Source organism: Bombina bombina, chromosome 6, assembly GCF_027579735.1.
Source record: "Bombina bombina isolate aBomBom1 chromosome 6, aBomBom1.pri, whole genome shotgun sequence".
NCBI lineage: Eukaryota > Metazoa > Chordata > Amphibia > Anura > Bombinatoridae > Bombina > Bombina bombina.
Genome location: NC_069504.1, coordinates 655,265,365 through 655,292,422, shown reverse-complemented (window position 1 = coordinate 655,292,422; position 27,058 = coordinate 655,265,365). Strand labels below are relative to the sequence as shown.

At 37.8% G+C, this 27,058-nt stretch overlaps 1 protein-coding gene across 1 annotated transcript in view; it reads left to right on the top strand.

The window, feature by feature from the left end:
- Positions 1–27,058, top strand: part of FURIN (furin, paired basic amino acid cleaving enzyme) — a 494,229-nt gene that overhangs the window by 342,444 nt on the left and 124,727 nt on the right. Inside the window, exons 5-10 of the mRNA XM_053717718.1 lie at positions 12,288–12,416; positions 13,499–13,575; positions 20,358–20,446; positions 22,606–22,778; positions 24,945–25,157; positions 26,670–26,770. Coding sequence (XP_053573693.1) covers positions 12,288–12,416; positions 13,499–13,575; positions 20,358–20,446; positions 22,606–22,778; positions 24,945–25,157; positions 26,670–26,770 — 782 coding nt within the window. The remainder of the gene's footprint in view (positions 1–12,287; positions 12,417–13,498; positions 13,576–20,357; positions 20,447–22,605; positions 22,779–24,944; positions 25,158–26,669; positions 26,771–27,058) is intronic.

Below are 27,058 nucleotides of genomic sequence, written 5' to 3'. Positions count from 1 at the left end.
CCCGATCCCAGAAATATTGTGGTATCTTCAGATGGTGAAGTTTCCTCTGGGGATGAGGGTTCCTCATCTGAAGTATAACCTGACATTTCCTCTTTTTTATTTAAAGTTGAATACATTCATTCTCTTTTAAAAGAGATCTTATTCACTTTATGGAATAAAGATCCTAATTCATATGATGATAAAACTTGTAATTGTTTTAAATAAAAATTGTTAATCTCCCTGAAGTTTTTCCTTGTCCTCATGCTGTCTTTGATATGATTGCTAGGTAATAGTCTAAACCTGATGTGTCTTTTTAAAGGGACGCTGAACCCAATTTTTTCTTTCATGATTCAGATAGAGCAGGCAATTTTAAGCAACTTTCTAATTCACTCCTATTATAATTTTTTGTTCGTTCTCTTGCTATCTTTATTTGAAAAAGAAGGCATCTAAGCTTTTTTTTTTATTCAGAACTCTGGACAGCAATTTTTAATTGGTGGATGAATTTATCCACCAATCAGCAAGAACTCAGGTTGTTCACCAAAAATGGGCCGGCATATAAACTTACATTCTTGCATTTCAAATAAAGATACCAAGAGAATGAAGACAATTTGATAATAGGAGTGAATTAGAAAGTTGCTTAAAATGTCATGCTCTATCTGAATCACAAAAGAAAAAATTTGGGTTCAGTGTCCCTTTAATCCTTCTTCAAGGTTTACAAAGTTAACTTTACCTGCTGCTAATCCAGAAATGGTCTTGAAGTGAATGGGGCCATTTCCACTCTAGCTAAACGTACTACAAGTCTTTTGAAGACAGTACTTCCAGGGGAGTGGTCTCTTCATCAGGATGTGTTCAATCAGATTGTGAATTTTTGGGGTCTCCTAGAAATAGATCTGATAGCCTCTCGTTTGAACAACAAATTTCCCAGGTACTTTGCACGGCAGAAGTAGTGGATGCTCTATTAGTTTGTTGGTGATTTCAGCCTGCTTATCTGTTTCCTCCTCTGGTTCTTCTTTCCAGAGTGATTTCCAAGAAAAGGCTAGGGAAGTTGTTTGTAATTCTAATTGCCCCAACATGGCCTCGCAGGATTTGGTATGCAGATCTGTTTCAAATGTCCAGTTTCCCTCCGTTGCATCTTCCTCTTCGGTAAAACAAATATTTTAAAAACAAACCAGCAAGGGTTATTTGCGCAACTGAAAAACACTGAGCTCCCTCTACAAACAGATATAGAGAAAAAGATCAAAAACAGCTAAACATTCAAACAAAAAAAGGAGTGCTGGTTAAAAATAGGAGGTTTCTCTATCCACCTATAGGTAACCTGCTAAACAGTTTAAGTCCCTATAATCTATTTTTTGTGTAGCATTCAATTATTAAGGTTAAAAAATTGTTGAATATATATATATATATATATATATATATATATATCTCCTATAAAAAAATACAATAAAGAAAAATTCGATTTATTACATTAAATACAAGAAAACTTCCGGAATAGAATCAATTAGCTAAAAACACAGACATATTACAGTCATTACAATATGCACTTAAAATTATAGCTACGCAGAGAATCTAAGTTATAGTTACACAGAGAATTTGATACAACTAGGCAAACAAGTCTTGAGGGATATGGTATAGCGGAGTTTAATCCAGAGCCTCAAAAGAAGCAAAAGGAGACAAGGGATCCCAATTACAGACGGTAAAGAGTTTAAAGAAAAGGTGTATTTTAGTACTTATACCGGGTCTTTTTTGCTCCTGCTTTAGATAAGTCCAAACGTCCAAAAACGGCTTGAAATATAAGGCATCAAACGGCTAACATGGCTGTAGTGGTAGAATGTCCCTAGAACTTGTGAGTTACTTTTCTTTTAAAGAGCCTTTATATAGAACTCAGGTGATTCTTTGAAGTGTGTTCAGCCTATACCAAACACACAGACCGTTTGTATTTCCCCTTCCTGCTCCTACAGGTACTCTTCTGGTTCAAAGTTTACACAGCTTAACACGTTGCTCAATTCCATTAAGCGGTGTAAACTTTGAACCAGAAGAGTACCTGTTTATGCTAATTTTAGACCACTAGTTTATTTGTTCTTTTCTCTGGATCTAGGAAAGGTCAGAAGGCTTTGGCTATTTCTTTTTGCCTCTTGGTTAAAACTTTTGATTCACAGAACTTATTTGGAGAAAGATTAGCCTCTGCCACAGCAGATTACGACTCATTCTACTAGGTCAGTTTCCACTTATTGGGCTTTCAAGAATAAGACTTTATTTGATCAAATTTGCATGGCAGCTACTTGGTCTTCTTTGCATACTTTAACAAAATTTTACCATTTTGATGGTTTTGCTTCCTCTGAAGCAGCCTTTGGTAGAACGGTCCATATTTGGGGCTGTGGATTCATTTTCTCAGTGAAAAATTGTATTGTTTTGTTTTTTAAATCCCTTGCTTTATTACTTTTGGACTGCCACAGCTTGGGTATTAGTTCCCATAAATAAGGGATCATGGATTCTCACCACCTATATGAAAGAATAATTTATGCTTACCTGATAGTCATTTCTTTCATGGTGTCCACATTTGATATGCAAATGATTCCTTAAAGTGAAACACTTTTCCACGCTTGTATTAAAAGTTATTTCTCTTGTAAGATGCATCGAGTCCACGGATTCATCCATACTTGTGGGATATTCTCCTTCCCTACAGGAAGTGGCAAAGAGAGCACCCACAGCAGAGCTGTCTATATAGCTCCTCCCTTAGCTCCACCCCCCAGTCATTCTCTTTGCCTACTCTAAGTAACTAGGAAGGGTAAAGTGAGTGTGGTGACAAAAATGTTAGTTTTTATTTTCTCAAGCAAAAGTTTATTTTAAATGGTACCGGTGTGTACTATTCACTCTCTGGCAGAAAAGGGATGAAGATTTCTGCAAGGAGGATTATGATCTTAGCACTTTGTAACTAAGATCCACTGCTGTTCTCACAAGGGCTGAAGAGTACAGGAAAACTTCAGTTGGGGGAACAGTTTGCAGGCTAAACTGCATTGAGGTATGTTCATTCTATTTTTTTCTAGACAGACTGTGATAATTCTAGATAAGGCTGACAGTATCCCCATGAGGGAAGGGTACGCTGTATTCCGACACTTAGTAGGAATCCCAGCTTGCATAAAGGGCTCATTAGTTACTGGTGACACTGATAGGAAAAAAACGTTTTTGTTTATTTATAAAAAATGCAAATATAACTTTTTTTTTTTTAGGGACTTTAAGGGGTCATTGTGGCTTGTTTAAGGGTTATTAACCCACATGGCTAGTTTAAGAAACTCTGTTGTGTTTCTTTTAGGTCCCATAACATCGAGTGAGGTGGGAGGGGCCTCAGTTGTGCAGTTTCTTTTCCTCAGAGACATCCAGCTGCTTCTCCAGAGGTTCCTACTGTGTTTGAGGGCTGTAAAGAAGTTTTTTTCCCCACAAATCATCCCTAAAGGGCAGATAGGTGCCACAGCAGAGCTGTGGCAAGGTGCTGAACGTTTTTTTAACAGTTTTTGACGTTTGGTCAATCCGGTTTTTACATTAAGAGGTTAATTGTTTATTTGCATAGCTGTGCAAAGTTACTAAGGCTTTATGATGCTACTGTAAAAATTTAATTGAGTTTACTGCTTTTTTACACTGTTTTGCAGAGTTTGTGCAGCTTTTTTTCTCTTAAAGGCACAGTACTGTTTTTTTCTAAGTGTTATTTGCTTTGAGCAAAGTGTTTTCCAAGCTTGCTTGTTACATTACTAGCCTGTTTAACATGTCTGACACCAAGGAAAATCCTTGTTCAATGTGTTTAGAAGCCATTGTGGAACCCCCTCTTAGAATGTGTCCCACTTGCACTGATATGTCTATAAATTATAAAGAGCATATTTTAGCACTTAAAAGTATTACAATAGATGATTCTCAGACAGAAGAGAATGAGGGTTTGCCATCTAGCTCTCCCCAAGTGTCACAACCAGTAACGCCCGTACAAGTGACGCCAAGTACCTCTAGTGCGTCAAATTAGTTTACTTTACAAGACATGGCCACAGTTATGAATACAACCCTCATAGAGGTTTTATCTAAACTGCCTGGTTTACAAGGAAAGCGTGACAGCTCTGGGTTAAGAACAAATGCTGAGCCGTCTGACGCTTTAGTAGCCGTATCCGATATTCCCTCACAATGTTCTGAAGTAGGGGTAAGGGATTTGTTATCTGAGGGAGAAATTTCAGATTCAGGAAAGATGCTCCCTCAGACAGATTCTGATATGACGGCCTTTAAATTTAAGCTTGAACACCTCCGCTTATTGCTCAGGGAGGTATTAGCGATAGATGCTCTAGCAGTTCCCTGGTCCTTAGATCTGGCCTATGTATTTCCACCGTTTCCTCTCCTCCCACGTTTGGTTGCCAGAATCAAGCGGGAGAGGGCTTTGGTGATTCTGATAGCACCTGCGTGGCCACGCAGGACTTGGTATGCAGACATAGTGGACATGTCATCGGTTCCACCGTGGTCTCTGCCAATGAGGCAGGACCTTCTAATCCAAGGTCCATTCACAAATCCAAATCTAATTTCTCTGCGTTTGACTGCTTGGAGATTGAACGCCTGATTCTATCAAAGTGTGGTTTCTCTGAGTCGGTCATTGATACCCTGATTCAAGCTAGAAAGCCTGTCACCAGGAAGATTTATCATAAGATTTGGCGCAAATATTTTTATTGGTGTGAATCCAAGGGTTACTCATGGAGTAAGATTAGGATTCCTAGAATATTTTATTTTCTTCAAGAAGGATTGGAGAAGAATTTATAAGCTAGTTCGTTAAAAGGACAAATATCTGCTTAGTCTATTCTTTTACACAAACGTCTGGCAGATGTCCCAGACGTTCAAGCATTTAGTCAGGCCTTGGTCAGGATCAAGCCTGTATTTAAACCTGTTGCTCCACCATGGAGCCTAAACTTAGTTGTTAAAGTTCTTCTTATCTGCTTTACAGTGTGACTCACCTTACCTTGTTTTCCATGCAGATAAGGTGGTTTTGCGGAACAAACCTGGGTTTCTTCCTAAGGTTGTTTCTAATAGGAATATCAATCAGGAGATTGTTGTTCCTTCACTGTGTCCTAATCCTTCATCAAAGAAGGAACGTCTGTTGCACAATCTTGATGTGGTTCGTGCTTTAAAGTTCTACTTACAAGCAACTAAAGATTTCCATCAAACATCTTCATTGTTTGTTGTTTATTCTGGTAAACGGAGAGGTCAAAAGGCTACGGCTACCTCTTTCTTTTTGGCTGAAAAGCATCATCTGTTTGGCATATAAGACTGCTGGCCAGCAGCCTCCTGAAAGAATTACTGCTCATTCTACTAGAGCAGTGGCTTCCACATGAGCTTTTAAAAATGAGGCTTCTGTTGAACAGATTTGTAAGGCGGCGACTTGGTCTTCGCTTCATACTTTTTCCAGATTTTACAAATTCTATACTTTTGCTTCTTCGGAGGCTATTTTTGGGAGACAGGTTCTACAAGCAGTGGTGCCTTCCGTTTAAGGTCCCTGTCTTGTCCCTCCCTTCATCCGTGTCCTAAAGCTTTGGTATTGGTATCCCACAAGTATGGATGAATCCGTGGACTCGATACATCGTACAAGAGTAAACATAATTTCTCCAACATAGGTGTGTCCGGTCCACGGCGTCATCCTTACTTGTGGGATATTCTCTTCCCCAACAGGAAATGGCAAAGAGCCCAGCAAAGCTGGTCACATGATCCCTCCTAGGCTCCGCCTACCCCAGTCATTCTCTTTGCCGTTGTACAGGCAACATCTCCACGGAGATGGCTTAGAGTTTTTTAGTGTTTAACTGTAGTTTTTATTATTCAATCAAGAGTTTGTTATTTTGAAATAGTGCTGGTATGTACTATTTACTCAGAAACAGAAAAGAGATGAAGATTTCTGTTTGTATGAGGAAAATGATTTTAGCAACCGTCACTAAAATCCATGGCTGTTCCACACAGGACTGTTGAGAGCAATTAACTTCAGTTGGGGGAACAGTGAGCAGTCTCTTGCTGCTTGAGGTATGACACATTCTAACAAGACGATGTAATGCTGGAAGCTGTCATTTTCCCTATGGGATCCGGTAAGCCATGTTTATTAAGATCGTAAATAAGGGCTTCACAAGGGCTTATTAAGACTGTAGACTTTTTCTGGGCTAAATCGATTCATTATTAACACATATTTAGCCTTGAGGAATCATTTATTCTGGGTATTTTGATATAATAATATCGGCAGGCACTGTTTTAGACACCTTATTCTTTAGGGGCTTTCCCAAATCATAGGCAGAGCCTCATTTTCGCGCCGGTGTTGCGCACTTGTTTTTGAGAGGCATGACATGCAGTCGCATGTGAGAGGAGCTCTGATACTTAGAAAAGACTTTCTGAAGGCGTCATTTGGTATCGTATTCCCCTTTGGGCTTGGTTGGGTCTCAGCAAAGCAGATACCAGGGACTGTAAAGGGGTTAAAGTTAAAAACGGCTCCGGTTCCGTTATTTTAAGGGTTAAAGCTTCCAAATTTGGTGTGCAATACTTTTAAGGCTTTAAGACACTGTGGTGAAAATTTGGTGAATTTTGAACAATTCCTTCATGTTTTTTCGCAATTGCAGTAATAAAGTGTGTTCAGTTTAAAATTTAAAGTGACAGTAACGGTTTTATTTTAAAACGTTTTTTGTACTTTGTTATCAAGTTTATGCCTGTTTAACATGTCTGAACTACCAGATAGACTGTGTTCTGAATGTGGAAAAGCCAGAATTCCTATTCATTTAAATAAATGTGATTTATGTGACAATGACAATGATGCCCAAGATGATTCCTCAAGTGAGGGGAGTAAGCATGGTACTGCATCATTCCCTCCTTCGTCTACACGAGTCTTGCCCACTCAGGAGGCCCCTAGTACATCTAGCGCGCCAATACTCCTTACTATGCAACAATTAACGGCTGTAATGGATAATTCTGTCAAAAACATTTTAGCCAAAATGAACACTTATCAGCGTAAGCGCGACTGCTCTGTTTTAGATACTGAAGAGCATGACGACGCTGATAATAATGGTTCTGAAGGGCCCCTAACCCAGTCTGATGGGGCCAGGGAGGTTTTGTCTGAGGGAGAAATTACTGATTCAGGGAACATTTCTCAACAAGCTGAACCTGATGTGATTACGTTTAAATTTAAGTTGGAACATCTCCGCATTCTGCTTAAGGAGGTATTATCCACTCTGGATGATTGTGACAAGTTGGTCATCCCAGAGAAACTATGTAAAATGGACAAGTTCCTAGAGGTCCCGGGGCTCCCAGAAGCTTTTCCTATACCCAAGCGGGTGGCGGACATTGTTCATAAAGAATGGGAAAGGCCCGGTATTCCTTTCGTCCCTCCCCCCATATTTAAAAAATTGTTTCCTATGGTCGACCCCAGAAAGGACTTATGGCAGACAGTCCCCAAGGTCGAGGGAGCGGTTTCCACTTTAAACAAACGCACCACTATACCCATAGAGGATAGTTGTGCTTTCAAAGATCCTATGGATAAAAAATTAGAAGGTTTACTTAAAAAGATGTTTGTTCAGCAGGGTTACCTTCTACAACCAATTTCATGCATTGTCCCTGTAGCTACAGCCGCATGTTTCTGGTTCGATGAGCTGATAAAGGCGGTCGATAGTGATTCTCCTCCTTATGAGGAGATTATGGACAGAATCAATGCTCTCAAATTGGCTAATTCTTTCACCCTAGACGCCACTTTGCAATTGGCTAGGTTAGCGGCTAAGAATTCTGGGTTTGCTATTGTGGCGCGCAGAGCGCTTTGGTTGAAATCTTGGTCAGCTGATGCGTCTTCCAAGAACAAGCTACTTAACATTCCTTTCAAGGGGAAAACGCTGTTTGGCCCTGACTTGAAAGAGATTATCTCTGATATCACTGGGGGTAAGGGCCACGCCCTTCCTCAGGATCGGCCTTTCAAGGCAAAAAATAAACCTAATTTTCGTCCCTTTCGTAGAAATGGACCAGCCCAAAGTGCTACGTCCTCTAAGCAAGAGGGTAATACTTCTCAAGCCAAGCCAGCTTGGAGACCAATGCAAGGCTGGAACAAGGGAAAGCAGGCCAAGAAACCTGCCACTGCTACCAAGACAGCATGAAATGTTGGCCCCCGATCCGGGACCGGATCTGGTGGGGGGCAGACTCTCTCTCTTCGCTCAGGCTTGGGCAAGAGATGTTATGGATCCTTGGGCGCTAGAAATAGTCTCCCAAGGTTATCTTCTGGAATTCAAGGGGCTTCCCCCAAGGGGGAGGTTCCACAGGTCTCAGTTGTCTTCAGACCACATAAAAAGACAGGCATTCTTACATTGTGTAGAAGACCTGTTAAAAATGGGAGTGATTCATCCTGTTCCATTAAGAGAACAAGGGATGGGGTTCTACTCCAATCTGTTCATAGTTCCCAAAAAAGAGGGAACGTTCAGACCAATCTTAGATCTCAAGATCTTAAACAAGTTTCTCAAGGTTCCATCGTTCAAGATGGAAACCATTCGAACTATTCTTCCTTCCATCCAGGAAGGTCAATTCATGACCACAGTGGATTTAAAGGATGCGTATCTACATATTCCTATCCACAAGGAACATCATCGGTTCCTAAGGTTCGCATTCCTGGTCAAGCATTACCAGTTCGTGGCGCTTCCTTTCGGATTAGCCACTGCTCCAAGGATTTTCACAAAGGTACTAGGGTCCCTTCTAGCTGTGCTAAGACCAAGGGGCATTGCTGTAGTACCTTACTTGGACGACATTCTGATTCAAGCGTCGTCCCTTCCTCAAGCAAAGGCTCACACGGACATTGTCCTGGCCTTTCTCAGATCTCACGGATGGAAAGTGAACGTGGAAAAGAGTTCTCTATCTCCGTCAACAAGGGTTCCCTTCTTGGGAACAATAATAGACTCCTTAGAAATGAGGATTTTTCTGACAGAGGCCAGAAAAACGAAACTTCTAGACTCTTGTCGGATACTTCATTCCGTTCCTCTTCCTTCCATAGCGCAGTGCATGGAAGTGATCGGTTTGATGGTAGCGGCAATGGACATAGTTCCTTTTGCGCGCATTCATCTAAGACCATTACAACTGTGCATGCTCAGTCAGTGGAATGGGGACTATACAGACTTGTCTCCGAAGATACAAGTAAATCAGAGGACCAGAGACTCACTCCGTTGGTGGCTGTCCCTGGACAACCTGTCACAAGGGATGACATTCCGCAGACCGGAGTGGGTCATCGTCACGACCGACGCCAGTCTGATGGGCTGGGGCGCGGTCTGGGGATCCCTGAAAGCTCAGGGTCTTTGGTCTCGGGAAGAATCTCTTCTACCGATAAATATTCTGGAACTGAGAGCGATATTCAATGCTCTCAAGGCTTGGCCTCAGCTAGCGAGGGCCAAGTTCATACGGTTTCAATCAGACAACATGACAACTGTTGCGTACATCAACCATCAGGGGGGAACAAGGAGTTCCCTAGCGATGGAAGAAGTGACCAAAATCATTCTATGGGCGGAGTCTCACTCCTGCCACCTGTCTGCTATCCACATCCCAGGAGTGGAAAATTGGGAAGCGGATTTTCTGAGTCGTCAGACATTGCATCCGGGGGAGTGGGAACTCCATCCGGAAATCTTTGCCCAAGTCACTCAGCTGTGGGGCATTCCAGACATGGATCTGATGGCCTCTCGTCAGAACTTCAAAGTTCCTTGCTACGGGTCCAGATCCAGGGATCCCAAGGCGGCTCTAGTGGATGCACTAGTAGCACCTTGGACCTTCAAACTAGCTTATGTGTTCCCGCCGTTTCCTCTCATCCCCAGGCTGGTAGCCAGGATCAATCAGGAGAGGGCGTCGGTGATCTTGATAGCTCCTGCGTGGCCACGCAGGACTTGGTATGCAGATCTGGTGAATATGTCATCGGCTCCACCTTGGAAGCTACCTTTGAGACGAGACCTTCTTGTTCAGGGTCCGTTCGAACATCCGAATCTGGTTTCACTCCAGCTGACTGCTTGGAGATTGAACGCTTGATCTTATCGAAGCGAGGGTTCTCAGATTCTGTTATCGATACTCTTGTTCAGGCCAGAAAGCCTGTAACTAGAAAGATTTACCACAAAATTTGGAAAAAATATATCTGTTGGTGTGAATCTAAAGGATTCCCTTGGGACAAGGTTAAGATTCCTAAGATTCTATCCTTCCTTCAAGAAGGATTGGAAAAAGGATTATCTGCTAGTTCCCTGAAGGGACAGATTTCTGCCTTGTCTGTGTTACTTCACAAAAAGCTGGCAGCTGTGCCAGATGTTCAAGCCTTTGTTCAGGCTCTGGTTAGAATTAAGCCTGTTTACAAACCTTTGACTCCTCCTTGGAGTCTCAACTTAGTTCTTTCAGTTCTTCAGGGGGTTCCGTTTGAACCCTTACATTCCGTTGATATTAAGTTATTATCTTGGAAAGTTTTGTTTTTAGTTGCAATTTCTTCTGCTAGAAGAGTTTCAGAATTATCTGCTCTGCAGTGTTCTCCTCCTTATCTGGTGTTCCATGCAGATAAGGTGGTTTTACGTACTAAACCTGGTTTTCTTCCAAAAGTTGTTTCTAACAAAAACATTAACCAGGAGATTATCGTACCTTCTCTGTGTCCGAAACTAGTTTCAAAGAAGGAACGTTTGTTGCACAATTTGGATGTTGTTCGCGCTCTAAAATTCTATTTAGATGCTACAAAGGATTTTAGACAAACATCTTCCTTGTTTGTTGTTTATTCCGGTAAAAGGAGAGGTCAAAAAGCAACTTCTACCTCTCTCTCTTTTTGGATTAAAAGCATCATCAGATTGGCTTACGAGTCTGCCGGACGGCAGCCTCCCGAAAGAATCACGGCTCATTCCACTAGGGCTGTGGCTTCCACATGGGCCTTCAAGAACGAGGCTTCTGTGGATCAGATATGTAGGGCAGCGACTTGGTCTTCACTGCACACTTTTACCAAATTTTACAAGTTTGATACTTTTGCTTCTTCTGAGGCTATTTTTGGGAGAAAGGTTTTGCAAGCCGTGGTGCCTTCCATTTAGGTGACCTGATTTGCTCCCTCCCTTCATCCGTGTCCTAAAGCTTTGGTATTGGTTCCCACAAGTAAGGATGACGCCGTGGACCGGACACACCTATGTTGGAGAAAACAGAATTTATGTTTACCTGATAAATTACTTTCTCCAACGGTGTGTCCGGTCCACGGCCCGCCCTGGTTTTTTTAATCAGGTCTGATAATTTATTTTCTTTAACTACAGTCACCACGGTACCATATGGTTTCTCCTATGCAAATATTCCTCCTTAACGTCGGTCGAATGACTGGGGTAGGCGGAGCCTAGGAGGGATCATGTGACCAGCTTTGCTGGGCTCTTTGCCATTTCCTGTTGGGGAAGAGAATATCCCACAAGTAAGGATGACGCCGTGGACCGGACACACCGTTGGAGAAAGTAATTTATCAGGTAAACATAAATTCTGTTTTATGCTTACCTGATAAATTTATTTCTCTTGTGATGTATCGAGTCCACAGCCCGTCCTGTTTATTAAGACAGGCAATATATTTTTATTTAAAAAACTTCAGTCACCACTGCACCCTATAGTTTCTCCTTTTTCTTCCTAGCCTTCGGTCGAATGACTGGGGGGTGGAGCTAAGGGAGGAGCTATATAGACAGCTCTGCTGTGGGTGCTCTCTTTGCCACTTGCTGTAGGGAAGGAGAATATCCCACAAGTATGGATGAATCCCAAATAATTATTTAATGATTCAGAATATGCTATTTTTTAAACCGCTTCCCAATTTACTTCTATTATAATTTTTTCTTCATTCTCTTGGTATGTTTGTTGAAAAGCAGGGACGTATGCTTAGGTTTCAGACCATTTGTAGAGCACTATATGTAGCAGTGTTGCAAGAATGTTACCCATTTGCAAGAGCACTAAATGACAGCACTATTTCCTGCCATTTAGTGCTCTAGATGCCTACCTAGGTATCTCTTAAACTCAGAATATCATGGGAACGAAGCAAATTTGATAATATAAGTAAATTGGAAACTTTTTTGAAATGGTTTGCTCTGTCTGAATCATAAAAGAAAATTATTTGAGTTTCATATCCCTTTAAAAGAAATTCCTGTTAACATTGTAGATTATATTGCTCTAACTATGTTTAGGTGGAAGCTTTAGTTCAAGATATGTAAACAAAGTATTCAAATTGGTTACATTTTACTTCCGCTTACACTTATGTTATTCTTTTGTTTTATCTATATTTTCCTCATTCTGTTTAAGGTGATATATCTGCTTCTTTTACTTTTCAGTATGATTCAAATAGACATGACCTGCATGTAAAAGAAGCTTGGGAACAAGGTTACACCGGAAAAAGCATTGTGGTCTCCATTTTGGATGATGGAATTGAGAAAAATCACCCTGACCTTCAAGGCAATTATGTAAGTTGCAAGCTTTTCTCTTCATAGCTTAAAACCAATCCCCTCTTTGCAAAAAAAGTATTGAGAGAGTCAATGTCACATACATTAAATTGCCACTTTGTTAGAAATAGATCTAGTGAAGACCATTAGTATATGTAAAACTAGAACAGTGGAATGTTTAATTTCACTTTTAAATGGTCTGCTTCATTTTTGTACAAGGACATTATAAAACCATTGTATTGGTATCTTAATTTTTTTAACTTTCCTATGTATTTTAAACATTCAATATATTGGTATTTTATGCAATCTCAACCATAGTTCTGTAGCCACATTTCCCCCTTTTTAAGTTTAAATTTTGTTCTAATGCTGTCCAATAGGAAAATGCCACATCATTATTCCTACAAATAGTTTAATCCTATGAGAACCTTTGGCTTTGTTGATCTTTCTTAAATGACAGAAAACTATGTAAAATTCTGTATCGGCCTCACTGTAGAAGGTAATCCACTAAGTATAAAAAATGTAGATTGTTTGCTTGTTTTTTGTTTAGTCCAATTGAACTATCTAGTTGAGTGTTTTTTATGCTTAGTAGGTAATAGCAAGTGCTTTTATTTCCCTGTAGTATGTGTACAATAAACACTGGTCACAAATACTGAATCGTTTAAACAGAAAAGGCTTATTCTCTTGGCTTGTACTGTGAAATTGTTTTTATAGTTACTTTGACCTATTCTAGTAAATAGACATTTGGAAGATTTTTTTATTGTAATTTATTTTCTCAGCATGTGTATTTAATGAACAGCTCAATAATGTGTGGTTAGGCATTCATTTGCTCCATGGGAAAAAAAAAGGATTGATTATTGATCTCCGCTGCCACGGACAGTTTTAGAGATGCACTTGCCGCAGTGCACTTGAAATTTATTAGAAAGAAGCCATTAGGTTGATGTAAAACTGAATGCGGTAGGATAACTTGATTCTTTTACACCCATCTGCAAAAAAAAAAAAAAATGAGCTGGATAGAATAGATAAGAGGAAGTAATGTGTTATTATGTCACAGTAATTGATGATCACTGTATTGTTTTTGTCTTTGTGTGATGGTATTTATTTAGGATCCAGCAGCCAGCTATGATGTCAATGACCAGGATCCAGATCCACAGCCTAGATATACTCAGATGAATGATAACAGGTGGGAACATCTATACTATAACTTTACTGCTATAGAATGTACAACAGAGTTGACGCCATAAAAATAATGTATGCCTTTAAAGCTTTGTGCTCTGTTTTGATCTTTTTATTGAATCGTCAGGAGGCTTTCAGAGAAGTGAGGTTTTAAAGCTTTTGTATGGCCGCAGGTTATTGTTTCTCCTGTGATGTATTTGAACATCCCCAACAAAATGAGGAAAATGTGTTGCTCAGCAATATAATATTAGAGAAAATAACTGGGTAATAGCCTAAGATTTCATGTTATAAAGTGTATACTTTCAGCTAATGTTTAATCAAATTCATAAAAAAATATTGCTAAAGAGACTCAGAAGTTTGCCTTGGTTTTATTTAGAAATATCCTTTATTTATTTGTGTTCTCTAGACTCATGCACTGAAAATAGGAACTTTAGTATTCATCACCTTCAGAAGGTAGCAGTCTTTGGTATTTATTTACCCAGTATTTGTTTTTTGTTTTATTTTGGTCATGGTAGTAATTTAGAAGGTCTTGGGGTACCATTTTATAATACTCAAGTAATATGTAAATTTCCATTTACCAGTATCCCTTTAATACCACACAATAAAAAGCAAATTGTAATAGAAATCATTTAATGGCAGTCCAAGAACTATTGGAGAATACTCAAGAGTATAAAACAATACAGATTTGCTAACAAATGCATGCATACATTCATCAGATTTAGCCGCTAGGTTATACATACATATTATCTTACATATTATCTTATCTGGATAGGACAGGTGATGAAAAATGTCCTGGCTTAAGTAAGTACTATACTGAATGTATGTGTTCCCTTGAAATAATGAGTTGTCCATCCTTTTCAGCCAGTCCTGTATTTCAGTCCACTAAATAATCAGCCCTGTCATTTTTAAGGTCTGGAAATGGCCTTGGCCTACTTTTTCCTGCAGAACTACAAGATCTTGGTTTTGTCCCAGCCCTCATTTGTAGTGAAAGTCCGGCATACATAATACATTTACTATCTCTTAAAACTGAGCCGTCATGTGACCTTACCACACATACCACTACTACTACTTTGTAGTTTGTTTGTTTTTTGTAATCCCAAGCATCCATATATGATAATGGTTCCTTCACTAGCAAACTTAAAGTAGAAATGACGTTAAGCTTTTCAACTATGAATACACAATATTCCTTGCCTGTAAAAGCAGCTGTGTAATGCACTTAATATGTTTTGGTATATGTACTTCATTGCACTCGCAGTCTTTTCTTCTTGGCTAGAAAAGAGTATTTATTTACTATTCAGTGGCAAGATTCTTAAAGGCTTGTAAGTTGCAGAGGAACCTTGTTGTAAACACATGGTAATGTTCTATATTAGTTGAGCATCACATCACCTATCTTGTCCAGCATTTCTTTAGCTTTCCTGCAGTAAATATATATCCCATGAGATGTCCAGTACATGAGATTTCACATATGAAACGAGAACCATTAGCAGTGTGTAAAAACAAATTATTACAACCACAACAATTAGAAAACACATTTGCAAAATGGTTTGTGATAGTAAAGTAGTCTCGCTGGATAGAACAAAAGATGTTTCCAGGGGTTGGCCATCTTTCACAGTGTTCTATGCGCCAAGAAGTGAACAGTTATGATATAGGTGTGATTCCATTGATCATAATGGAGCTCACCTTAAAGCTCTGACAAGGGAGGAAGGTACAAATCTCTTTAAATTGGGCAGTTTCCAAGCTATGACGATGAGGCAAGTTTTTCCGCAAGTTAATAAGTTAATGTGTAGTTCAAAAGAAAACTAAAGTGCAAGTGTGCCACAAAAATGTGTTGGTGATATTAGATTCCTCAGGTATTACCTTGTAATATGGAAAGATCTGTTTTGCATAGGTATAAGCCTGAATTGTATTATTACAATACAATAACTGAGCCACAGATAATAGCCTACACAAGAATATTAAATAGTACAATGCATGTTATGACTTTTTTACTTCACAATGTATAAATAAATCATATTTTTTATTCCAATTAATATAAAATGGACTGAAACAGGAAAAAAAAAACAATACCCTGTTGTCATAAATTAAACCACTACACTATGTTTTGCTTAGAAAATACTACAAAAATGTCATTATCTAAAAATCTATTGGAAATATTCTCAATCATATGGTAGTTCAGTTACTGTGGTCTCAATAACATTATTCCCCTGATGTGGTTCCCACAATCAAATTAATCTTAGTAGAGACCAATCTCCCACTTATCCCATTACGCTAATAATGGTTTAGAAAATAGTTTTCTATATATTGCTAAAAAGTGATCTGATTAAAAGGTGAGAAAAAAACCTGACACTATCTCATTGTGCTTCCTTGTTCTGTGTAAATTGAAGGCGTTTTTGGGATCCTTCATCCTTCACAGTGCAGCGTGTTTTGCTCCGAGCAGTAAACAGTTATGGGATAGATGTGGCTCCATTGATCATAACGGCTGTGGCAAGGGTAGGAGGGTACAAATCTCTTTAAATTTGACATTTTCTAAGCTGTGACATTGAGGCGAGTTTTTCCATAAAATATTCGGTTTACAAACTTGTTTTATTGAATCTAAGCCAATGTGTAGTTCAGTCAACTGTGTTCTAATACTTCTAGGTAATACTATGTTGACCTTCTTTTGATTATCTCTCTGTATAAAGCACCTGGTATATTTCCTTCATGATAACATTAGATGAGTATATGCAAGTTTCATCCTGAGTTAATCTGCAGGAAGCAAGAGTTGTTGTGAAATAGGCTGCATTATTCTTTTTTACTGTATTTCCGTGAGTCTACAATCACCTTTTGCCTCTTTGTCCTTTGAGACACTTACAATTATGTTGGCTGCAAGTAGAAGGAAATTAATCATTTATTCACTGACTTGTTTGTGCTATGCCAGTCTGTTAATGACGACAGAGAATTATTCCTCTCCTGGCACCAGTTAACCTAATTTTTTAGTATCCATCCTTATCCTTGTCCAGAATGTATAGAAGAAACAGCAGATGACCATTATATTGCCAATTTTGTTCCATTTTTAATTTTTTCCCATATTTTAACGGTTTTGAATAAAAAAAAAAAGTAATAAAATATTGTTGTACTATTGCTTACAGAGAAGCAAAGGGTTAATAAACACATTGTTTAAGTCCACTCCAGAGCCGAATGCACTTCTACTACACATTTGAACCTACAAATATATTGCTCTGCAAGCAAGCTCTTTCAGGTTTCTTCACAATGCTCAGCCTTTTTGACAATTGCTTTGGGTTTTCTACATATTCTGAATATTTGGCTTTAGGGTGAATTAATTCTAGATATGTGCATTTGTGCACCTCGGGAGCTAACAAATGCAGAATAAGGCGGCCGCAAGCCACATTAAACTCTTTTTGGAACTGGTTTTATTATTGTCAAGTGCAGCACAAATCTGTGCAAATCCATATCTCAGGGTGTTGCACTTTCAAAATAATAAATCCGGCTCTGAAAAGAACTCAATGCAGCTTGAGGATGCCGTATTCCACATACGTTAGCACCCGAAGTGCACAAATGCACGTCTAATTTAATTTAAACCACACTATGTTTGTTCAATATTTCATATCTCCCTTAGATATGGTACTGCCATGTTGAAATCTAACTTTCAATGCATTCCAGTGCTGAAGTGTTTGCACATGTGCAGCAACTCTCCATCAGTTGCTTGCAGTGTAATCTAGGTTCCAAAATGGCAACATCCATAATTACAGGAAGTGCATGAAATGTATTTAGTGTTTAATATCCCTTTAACCCCAATTCTTGTGTCTAAGGGCCTGATATTCTAACGTTCGCCAGCATGGAGAGAAATCATGCAAAGTCTTAGGGATTGTTGTAGACCTTATTTTGTAATGTGGGTGTCTCTCCTTCACATCAAGAACCCTGCATAGTGAGATAAATATCTTTCAAATAAAAAATTGTGTTTCTTACATTTGTTTAGGGACCTCTCTGTACTAAAGAGATGTCTTAGATCATCTTGTCTGTGCGGAAAGCTTTTGAATATCAGGCCCTAAGAATGCAAAACTAAAGTATACTGTGAATTTTATGACTTTGTTGAAGCTGATAAAGATAAAGGTGCTCAGCTGTCCTCTGTCAGAATCTGTAGTGGTTTTTGTGACTGCACTGTTAATTGTTCCTAGAGAATAATTCACCCATTTCAGTCTATAAGGCCAGTTTTCTCACAATCGGTTATATACTTCAGACACATTACACCCATATTTGGACAAAATGTTGAAGGATTCTCAAATGCTTCCTTTTCTAATTATTTTGCTTTCCAGAATATTTATAATAACCTAAAACTAGTAACCTGTAATTAACTTGAATGGGCATTAAAGGGATATTTAAACACTTGGAGATTGTAATATAAATCACCTTTGCACTACACTTTCATGATTTGTTTTGTCCCCTTTACTTACAATTAAAGGCTTTTTAATTCCTGTTAAAAGCGGTAGTGGATACCCCAGTCTGAACATTGCTATATTCCACACTTTCATTGGTTGTACATTCTAGTAACTCATTTATAGCTGTCCCTAATTAGCCTCAACTGAGAAAGAAACCTAGGTTACAGCATAGCAGTGCCCACTTATTATTCTTACACTATTTAAATAACATAGTTAAATCATATCTCCATATTATTCTAAGGGTAATCTTTGCTTTAAATATATAATTCAATCTAGTAACAATTTTATGTTTCTTTAAGCTAAAATTAAATCCCCATAAAATATTTAACACTGCAATGTACATGAATTTCTTATTATCCTGCATTTCCTGCAGTTTTCTTCTTCAGTGCGCAATGCACACGTGCATGCTGCATACTTAAGTATACCACAGTTTAACTCTATATGCTACACAGTGATTGCTTAGATAAGTGCAGAAGTTTATTTACATTTGGCCTCTGATTGGATACACAAAAACATTGAAATAAGGGGTTGCTGGTATATTTTTACAAATTGCCATTTATCGAAAGATATTTTGACAAGTACAATGTCCAGATATTTTTGGGTTATCCTAGTTTCATGAATGTGAATTTTAGTTACAGATCACATTTGTTCACCTCCCAGCTCCCCATCGGAGTGAGAAAACACAATGTTCTCATTCCAAGGTTTAACGGCACAGAAAAAGTTGATCAGATATTTAGCAATTATCATTGCTATTTCACGCACAATAACTATATAATTTTTTTTTTATAAAGGAAAAAAATAATTATTGCAGCTGCTTGAGGCTCTATCCTTGGTCCAGGCAGATGGTACTGCAGGGTACACAGAGAGTTAAGCTTATGGACGGCTCTGGGTGCCAGTAGCATTTCTGCCAAGCTCATGTAGTTGTACTGTTTGCCTTGCGGACCTGTGGATCCTGTGTATGCTGCAAGATGCGGCAGACACAGAAGATTAATGTGCTGTCTGTACAAAGCCTCATTTCATTCATATCCATGAAGCCCCTGCACACAGTCTGCTTGCTAGAAAAGAGGTAGCTTATTCTACACAACGGGAACACTTGCTGGCTATTTCTAGCCTGATTGACAACCCTGTATGGATTTTACAGAATTAAAGACCAAATATGCAAATATCATCGTAAAACAGTTTGGGTAGCAAATTGTTTTAATGTAGTTTTAACTCCTTGGTTAACAACGTGAGCTGCTGATCATTAAATACAATGCATTGCAGCCTTCTTAGTCATTAATGACTAAGAGTTAATGTTAATTTACCTGGCTTGGTATTAGGGATGGGCAAATGTGTTTATATTCGAATTTGAATGATAGAACGAATGTTATTGTAAAAATTCAATTTACATAATCGAATGTTGATAAGAACGAATATTTTTAAAAATTCTGTACTCAAATGTTATTTACAGTTTTTGAATGTTCATAATTAGATTGAATGTCCACATTTGACATTTTGAAAGTAACATTCGATTTAACAAATACTATTCAGAAGTTCAATAGTTCATGTGGTAGGGAATTTAGTAATAGATAGAAATATATAAATTTGAATGTTTCTATTTTGAATATTGCATAGTTCAAATATTACATTTAAAGAAAGCATTAGAAATACCATTACATTAAACGAATGTTAGAATGTTGAACAAACATTTTTTCTCTTTTCTGTGTTCTGTGTTTGCAGCAAGTTTTAAAGTAGAATATGATTAATTTAATTATACAACCTGCCCTTCCTAGTTTTGTGTGAATTTGATTTTCAGCAGTTTTTCTCTTTTGAACAGAGCTCCAGAGTTAGCATGAAGCTACGTCAGAGAAAAAAACGCATATGATCTATATAATAGCGAGAAAAGAAAATGCTTAAACTATATTCTTTTACCTTTCTATCTGGCACTCACCTGTGACATGATTAGGTCCCTTCCTGGGATTTATCTCAGATCTCACCAGAAATACTGCAGTTGGACTAGGGCAAACTTGAATAGAATAAAGTTTTTCACTTCAAGAAGTTTTTTTTAATTTAGATTATGTATAGTAGATATATTTTTAACCTCTTTTTTTTATGTATTCTTTATTTCTTTCACAGGCCGGTTTTAAAGAGCATTGTTTTTTATTTTTAGTTATATATGTATTTATGGTTCTCAGTTTAGATTATTGTTAGTATTTTAAGTGTTTTCTGAACATATTTAATGAACCAAAGGAATAGAGAAAACACAACCCTTTTACAGTCTAATAACTGTTTAATGTGACGAGCACACACTCCTAGACTAGGATAAGGTGGCACCTTTACAACCAGACTCTTACTACTCTCTTTATATTTATAGGCATGGCACTCGGTGTGCAGGAGAAGTTGCAGCAGTGGCAAATAATGGCATTTGTGGTGTTGGGATTGCATATAATGCACGGATTGGAGGTAAGGCAACAATTACATGTAATGTTTAAAAAGTCATGTTTTAAAGGGGCATTCTGCTCATATGATAAATCAATTGAAGTGATGCATAGGTGATGCAAGGTAAAATCCCATGAGATCTCAGTTAAGCAAATTGTGAACTCTGCACTGGTGATGCTGATTGGCAGTTTTTCCCCCCCACCATCCTGATAAAAGTAAATAGAGTAGCTGAAGAATAACTGCTCACAGTGCATTTACTTTGGGGAGCTAATTTTATTTGGTTTGCTATATATTTTGTTTATTGAAGTTATCAGTAAGAACAAAATAAGTATTATAATAAAAACATTTCTTTATAGATCATAATCATTGTAACCTGTCTTTACACTAAGATAAATGTCTGAGATGGTATATCCAACAGAATTATAGTTAGTATATAAGACAAAGTTATCCACTTCAGTATTTTTACAAAACATGTGGGCATATTACAAAGGAGCTTTCTGTGTCTTATATGAAGTCACCATTTGACCCCTTTAAAAATCTAGGGAAGGAACAAAATATCATGAGGTCTAATGATAAAGAGAGAACACTTTTAGGTCTCATAATAGAAATCACACTATAACAAACATAAGCACCTTAATGGCAAAAAAGACCCAGCTTGTACATATTAACCCCTAAACAACCAGGAATTTTAGAGAAATATTCGTCCAAAGTACCAGAGAATTTTTAGTATTTTTTTCTATCACTCAATTCAAAAAGAAATAAAGCCGTGTTTTTTTTTATTTTATTTACCTATCAACACTATATATTTTAGTAGACAACCCAAAGTATTAATCTAGGCCCATTTTGGTACATTTAATGCCACCATTTCGCTGCCTATTGAGATCATATTAAAAATAAAAATCTTTCACTTTTTCACAAACTGTGTGTTTCTCAATGAAATTATTTACACACAACTACTGCAGTCATTAGTCAAATGGTTGTTAAAGTTTCTTGGGGTTCTGCTTTGTTTAGAATCAGCAGACATGCATGGCTTTGCCATTGTTTTTGGCAACTAAAATGCTGCTAATTGCTGTTGCGCACCTCACTTCTGAAATTCTCAGTAGTGAAGGGGTTAATGATGTAGCTTTTATGGCTAATTTTAGCTGTAGTGTAGAGATTATTCTCCTACCTGACACCTCCCACCCCCTGATCACTACCTAACCCTCCCTCATCCGCCACTGATCACCACCATTTTAGGTACAGGCAGACAGTCTGCCAGTATGCAGTTTAGGGAGAATTAAAAAAAAATATATATTTTGTGCAGGGAACCCTCCTTGATCCCCCCCCCCCAAACAGCTCTCTAACCCTCCCACTCTCACTAGGTGTCACATTATTAGGTAATGACAGCTGTCTGCCAGTACCCAGTTTGTTGGGGGGTTTGTTTTATTTATTTAAATAAAAAATCTGTAGTGTAGTGATCACCCTCCCCATCCGATTGTATGGAGGAACCCCCTACCTCACCAACTTTCCATAGTGTAGGAAACCTATCCCTTCCCCTCCTTTCACAAAGCATTTATTTTTGTCTGTAGGTAGGGAATCCCCTCCCCACTCCCACTATGCGCCCGCCTCCCTTCCTCCTTCCCTCCCATGGCAGCACTGGGATATTTATTTATTTTAAATTTGAATGACAAATTTTTGGATTTCAGACTGTGTGGATTTTGGAATTCCGGATGTGGGGATTTGCACCTGTGATAATATGCAACAAGATAAAATAAAATGTGGCTTGCAGTTACTGTCTTCTGATTATTGTTGTTATTGCTACAGCAATCTCATTACATATAAGGACATTTTTTTTGAATGTTACAACCCACTTTTAAATGTAGAATTTAATTCTTTAGAAAAATTAATAGAAAAGGAAAAATGTGAACACGGCTAAGCTGTGCCCATTTTGGCATCAGTGCTATGTTTAAAATTACACACTGCTTTGCATTTTTTATTTTATTTTTTGCAAAACTGCAGAAAAATGTAATTGCAAGAGGTTTTATTGCCCTATAACTTTCTATGTTTGTTCCATTTAAAGTATTTCTAGAAACACAAATATTAAAGCTAAAAGGAAGCTTTCTTGATTTTTCTAGTTACTGTAGTATTTGTGTTCCTTATTATCCCTTTGAATGAATAAAACCCTGTTTTTTTACTGCTTTCAGGCGTTAGGATGCTGGATGGAGAGGTGACTGACGCAGTAGAAGCAAAGTCCCTTGGGCACAACCTTGACCACATTCACATATATAGTGCCAGCTGGGGACCAGAAGATGATGGCAAGACAGTGGACGGGCCAGCTCATTTGGCAGAAAGTGCTTTTTTTAGAGGCGTCAACCAGGTAGAGAAAGGAGAAAAAAAATGTTTGAGATCATGGGTGCCCCAGAATTTTTTTTCAATGTGGGTTGCAATAAAGTGAAATATGCCCAGACAAACACCCATACACTTACACATATATATGTATCAGGATTTGAAAATAAACCCAAAATGCTACTAGTACACTATACATTGGGAGTCACTATATTCTAAAGTTTAATACTTTTTATACACTTTTTTTGGTGTAATGAAATGAATGTCTTTATCCAGACTTCTAACTTAAAAATGAAAATAGAAGGAACATATAGATTTATTCATTATTTAGTGCTTTTTTTTATTTAAATGGATTCTAAACCCACATTTTTTCTTTCATGATTCAAATAGAGCAGGCAATGTCAAGCAGCTTTCTCATTTACTCCTAATATCAATTTTTCTTTATTCTCTTGGTATCTTTATTTAAAAAAGCAGGAATCTAAGCTTACATGCCAACCCATCTTTAGTTCAGCACCTGGGTTGAGCTTGCTAATTGGTGGCTGAATGTAGCCACCAATCTGCAAGTGCTACTCAGGGTGCTGATCCTAAAATGGGCTGGCTTGTAAGCATACAATACTGCTTTTTCAAATAAAGATGCCAAGAGAATGAATATAATTTCATAATAGGAGTAAATTAGAAAGTTGCTAAAAATCGCATGCTCTATCTGAATCGTGAAATAAAAAATTTGGGTTCAATATCCCTTTAATCTGTTGCATTATACAGTTATAAAGAAGAACATAATCAAAATTAAACACAAAAGAACCTATATGTTAACCTATTCATATAAAGCCTCAAACAGCTAACAGTACATTACCTAAAATATACAAAATAAACATTCCAGTATTTGTGCTATTCACAAACTTTTAACAAACTAATCAAGTATTTGAGTATGAGGAATCTGCACAGAAATGAACTAATGAAATACCTTATTGTTTGCTGCTGTTAAAAGGGTGGTAGTAGTGGAAATCCCTCTTAATGGCTCATAGAACACACCCACACCATGGAGGAGAGGGCGTGGCCTCATGCAAAACTTTCTGCCTTCAATCAAAGCTCACTCCCCACCACTGTACAATGCATGCTGGAGTTCAGAACTACACAAAAACTACAAATTCCAGAATGCTATGTAACTCCCAGAATACTGTGCTTCTTCCGCTACAACGGAGCTACATTCAGGATAATTAAAAAACAAAAACTTGCATTCAATTTCCTTTTTTTCTGCAGTTTGTACTTTAGGTGGGGAGAGAAATACAAGGGGGGATGCCCCTTTTGTTGATGCCCATGTTTGAGATACAGAGGCTGATGTTTTATGAGTTAGTTGCAAATTTTAATGGCATACAATGGTTTAATTCAATAATTTATTTCCACTGACATCATCAATATAATTGTGAATGTTACTAGTTTTAGATTTATAATGTTATTGCCCATATAAAATATATTGAATTTACATTAAAAGGATGCTTAAAAGCTTACATTTGACGTTGCTTTTCTGAATACGACAGCCCCAGCAATAAAAACAAATAAGCCGATGTTACAGGGACAAATACAATGCCGGGTAAATGTGTAAAAGTAACCTGATTCATTAAAGAGCACAATATACACTTCTTTTGGGTAAAAGTTGTGCATGTTCCACTCTCCCTTAAGAGGCCAGAACGCAAATGATGTAACTTGTAGGTATGTGCATTTGGATCCTTTGTGAGGATCCGATTGTGGAAATGAGCAGCTGCTCTTTCCCTTTGATTCTTGTTAAAGAGCCCCACTCTAAAATCTAGATCTCAGAGTGGGGGATCTTTTACAGGAATCAATCCGGCTATGAAAATATCGGAAGGGAACGATCGGCTGCTAACTTCTGCATTCGGATCTTCGCGAAGGAACCAATGCACATACATAGTAACGTGCAAGTGAAATAGGCAGTTTTTTTAAAAAGCACGTTTTGCCTTTTTGGATTCTCTAGGGAGCATGGGTCAAAGCACACATTTTACACACAAGCAAGTGGTTTTTAATGGCATTTTTAAGCTTAATGGATAGCAATGTTTTTTTTTCAAATATTATGTCATGTTCTGTTCATGCTTTTTACTGAGTGTTACTTGTTCTTAACTAACGTTTTTTTGGCTTGGCTTTGTTCTTTAATAACAATGTACCTACTGTGTTTTTGCTGAAGGGTCGCGGTGGCCTGGGGTCTATATATGTATGGGCTTCTGGCAATGGCGGAAGAGAGCATGACAGCTGTAACTGTGATGGATACACCAACAGCATTTATACTTTATCAATCAGCAGTACCACACAGTTTGGCAACGTGCCGTGGTATAGTGAAGCGTGCTCCTCCACTCTGGCAACCACGTACAGCAGCGGCAACCAGAATGAGAAGCAAATTGTAAGTGTTTCTTAGATCTTGGAAGTTTTGGTAATATTCTAAGCTTTTTACAACAGTCATACAACTCTATGTTCATTGTCTTAGAATGATTTCCAGGCAATGTTCTGCTCATCTTCAATAATGTAGCTTGTGACCTATTTACATTAATTGAGTAAGTTTTAAGTTGTGTCACTGATGAGTTTTTCAATTTCATAGAATTTATCATGTTACTTTGACTCATCGAAATCTGAGTTTGGACTGACATTCTCTTTAAGCGGCCAGCTGGGTGCCCTGTACAAAGCATGCTCTTTTCTGTGTGCCTGGGGGCTGACAGTGCACTTGAAACCTTTCTGTATACAGCCAGAACAAAGTGTTTTTGTTTGCGTTGGACATTACCCAAGAGATTTCTGGAAGAGTTAAATAATGGTCACAGTATTTTTCCCTAATTGTTTAACTTTGAAACAGATTTCAAGTTAACTGTATGTTTGAGTCAGCAGTTTTAATACATTATGTATTCACTCTTTTATAGAAAAAGAATTGTTTACAGAAAAGAATAATTATGCCATGTAGCAGGATTTTTTTTTTTTTGTATCATAAACAAGCGTGGTAAAACATGAATATTGGTTAGGCTAAATTAAACTGTCATGTTTCCGACTTTAAAACTATGTAAAGGAACAATATTATGTTGCCCTGATGTTCTAAAACATTTTCTTACTGAACTAATGTTTCATTCTTTTGGGGAGGTTAAATAGTTAAAGTTTATATATGTTTATATAAATTTATATATGTTTATATAAAGTTTATATATGTTTATATAAAGTTTATATAAAGTTTATATATGTTTATATATGTTTATATAAAGTTTATATATGTTTATATAAAGTTTATATATGTTTACCCCTTTGCAAGAGTTAAAGGGATAGTAAACACCAAAAATGTTATTGTTTAAAAAGATAGATAATTTCTTTATTTACCATTCCCCAGTTTTGCATAACCAACAGTTATATAAATATACTGTAATTACCTTGTATCTAAGCTTCTGCAGACTGCCTCCTTATCTCAGATCTTTTGACAGACTTGTATTTCAGGCAATTAGTACTGACCCTTAATTAACTCCATGTGCGTGAGCACAGTTATCTGTTACACACATGAACTAACGCTCTCTAGCTGTGAAAAGCTGTCAAATGCATTCAGATAAGAGGCGACTTTCAAAGGCTTAGAAATTATCATATGAGCCTACCTAGGTTTAGCTTTCAACTAAGAATTCCAAGAGAACAAAGCAAATTTATGATAAAAGTAAATTAAAAAGTTGTTTAAAATTACATGCCCTGTCTGAATCATGAGTTTAATTTGGACTTTTTTACTATCCCTTTAAATACATAGGTGTTTGCAGTAGTACACTAATAAAAGGATCTAGCATATTTTATTATTACCGCTTTATGTCCTGCTGAGGCTTTAGTCTTCCTAATTGTTATTTGGGCTAGGGATGGGAGACGGTATAAAAGGTTAACCTCAGCAATATTCTTTTGTCAGGTAACGACTGATCTGAGGCAGAAGTGCACAGACTCTCACACAGGAACCTCGGCATCTGCACCGCTTGCTGCAGGAATCATCGCTCTCGCTCTGGAAGCAAAGTATGCATTGTGTCCTATGAAATGTCTGTTTTGTACGTGAGACGCCGTAACCTTTTGGACATGCTATCAATACAGATTACAGTACAAAGGCATTTTCTTCACTAGCTCCTTCTACAATTAGGGCCAGATAGCACTAGCTGGTGTAAAGAGGAGCCCTAATTCACAAGTGTGTTACTTATAATATAGTAGTGGCTTTACCACGGCTGGTATAGGAAGCATATGCTATCTGCAGTGTGCATTTGACTACATCAGAGCTGTCATCGTTTTATTACATCCCATAGAAATTAA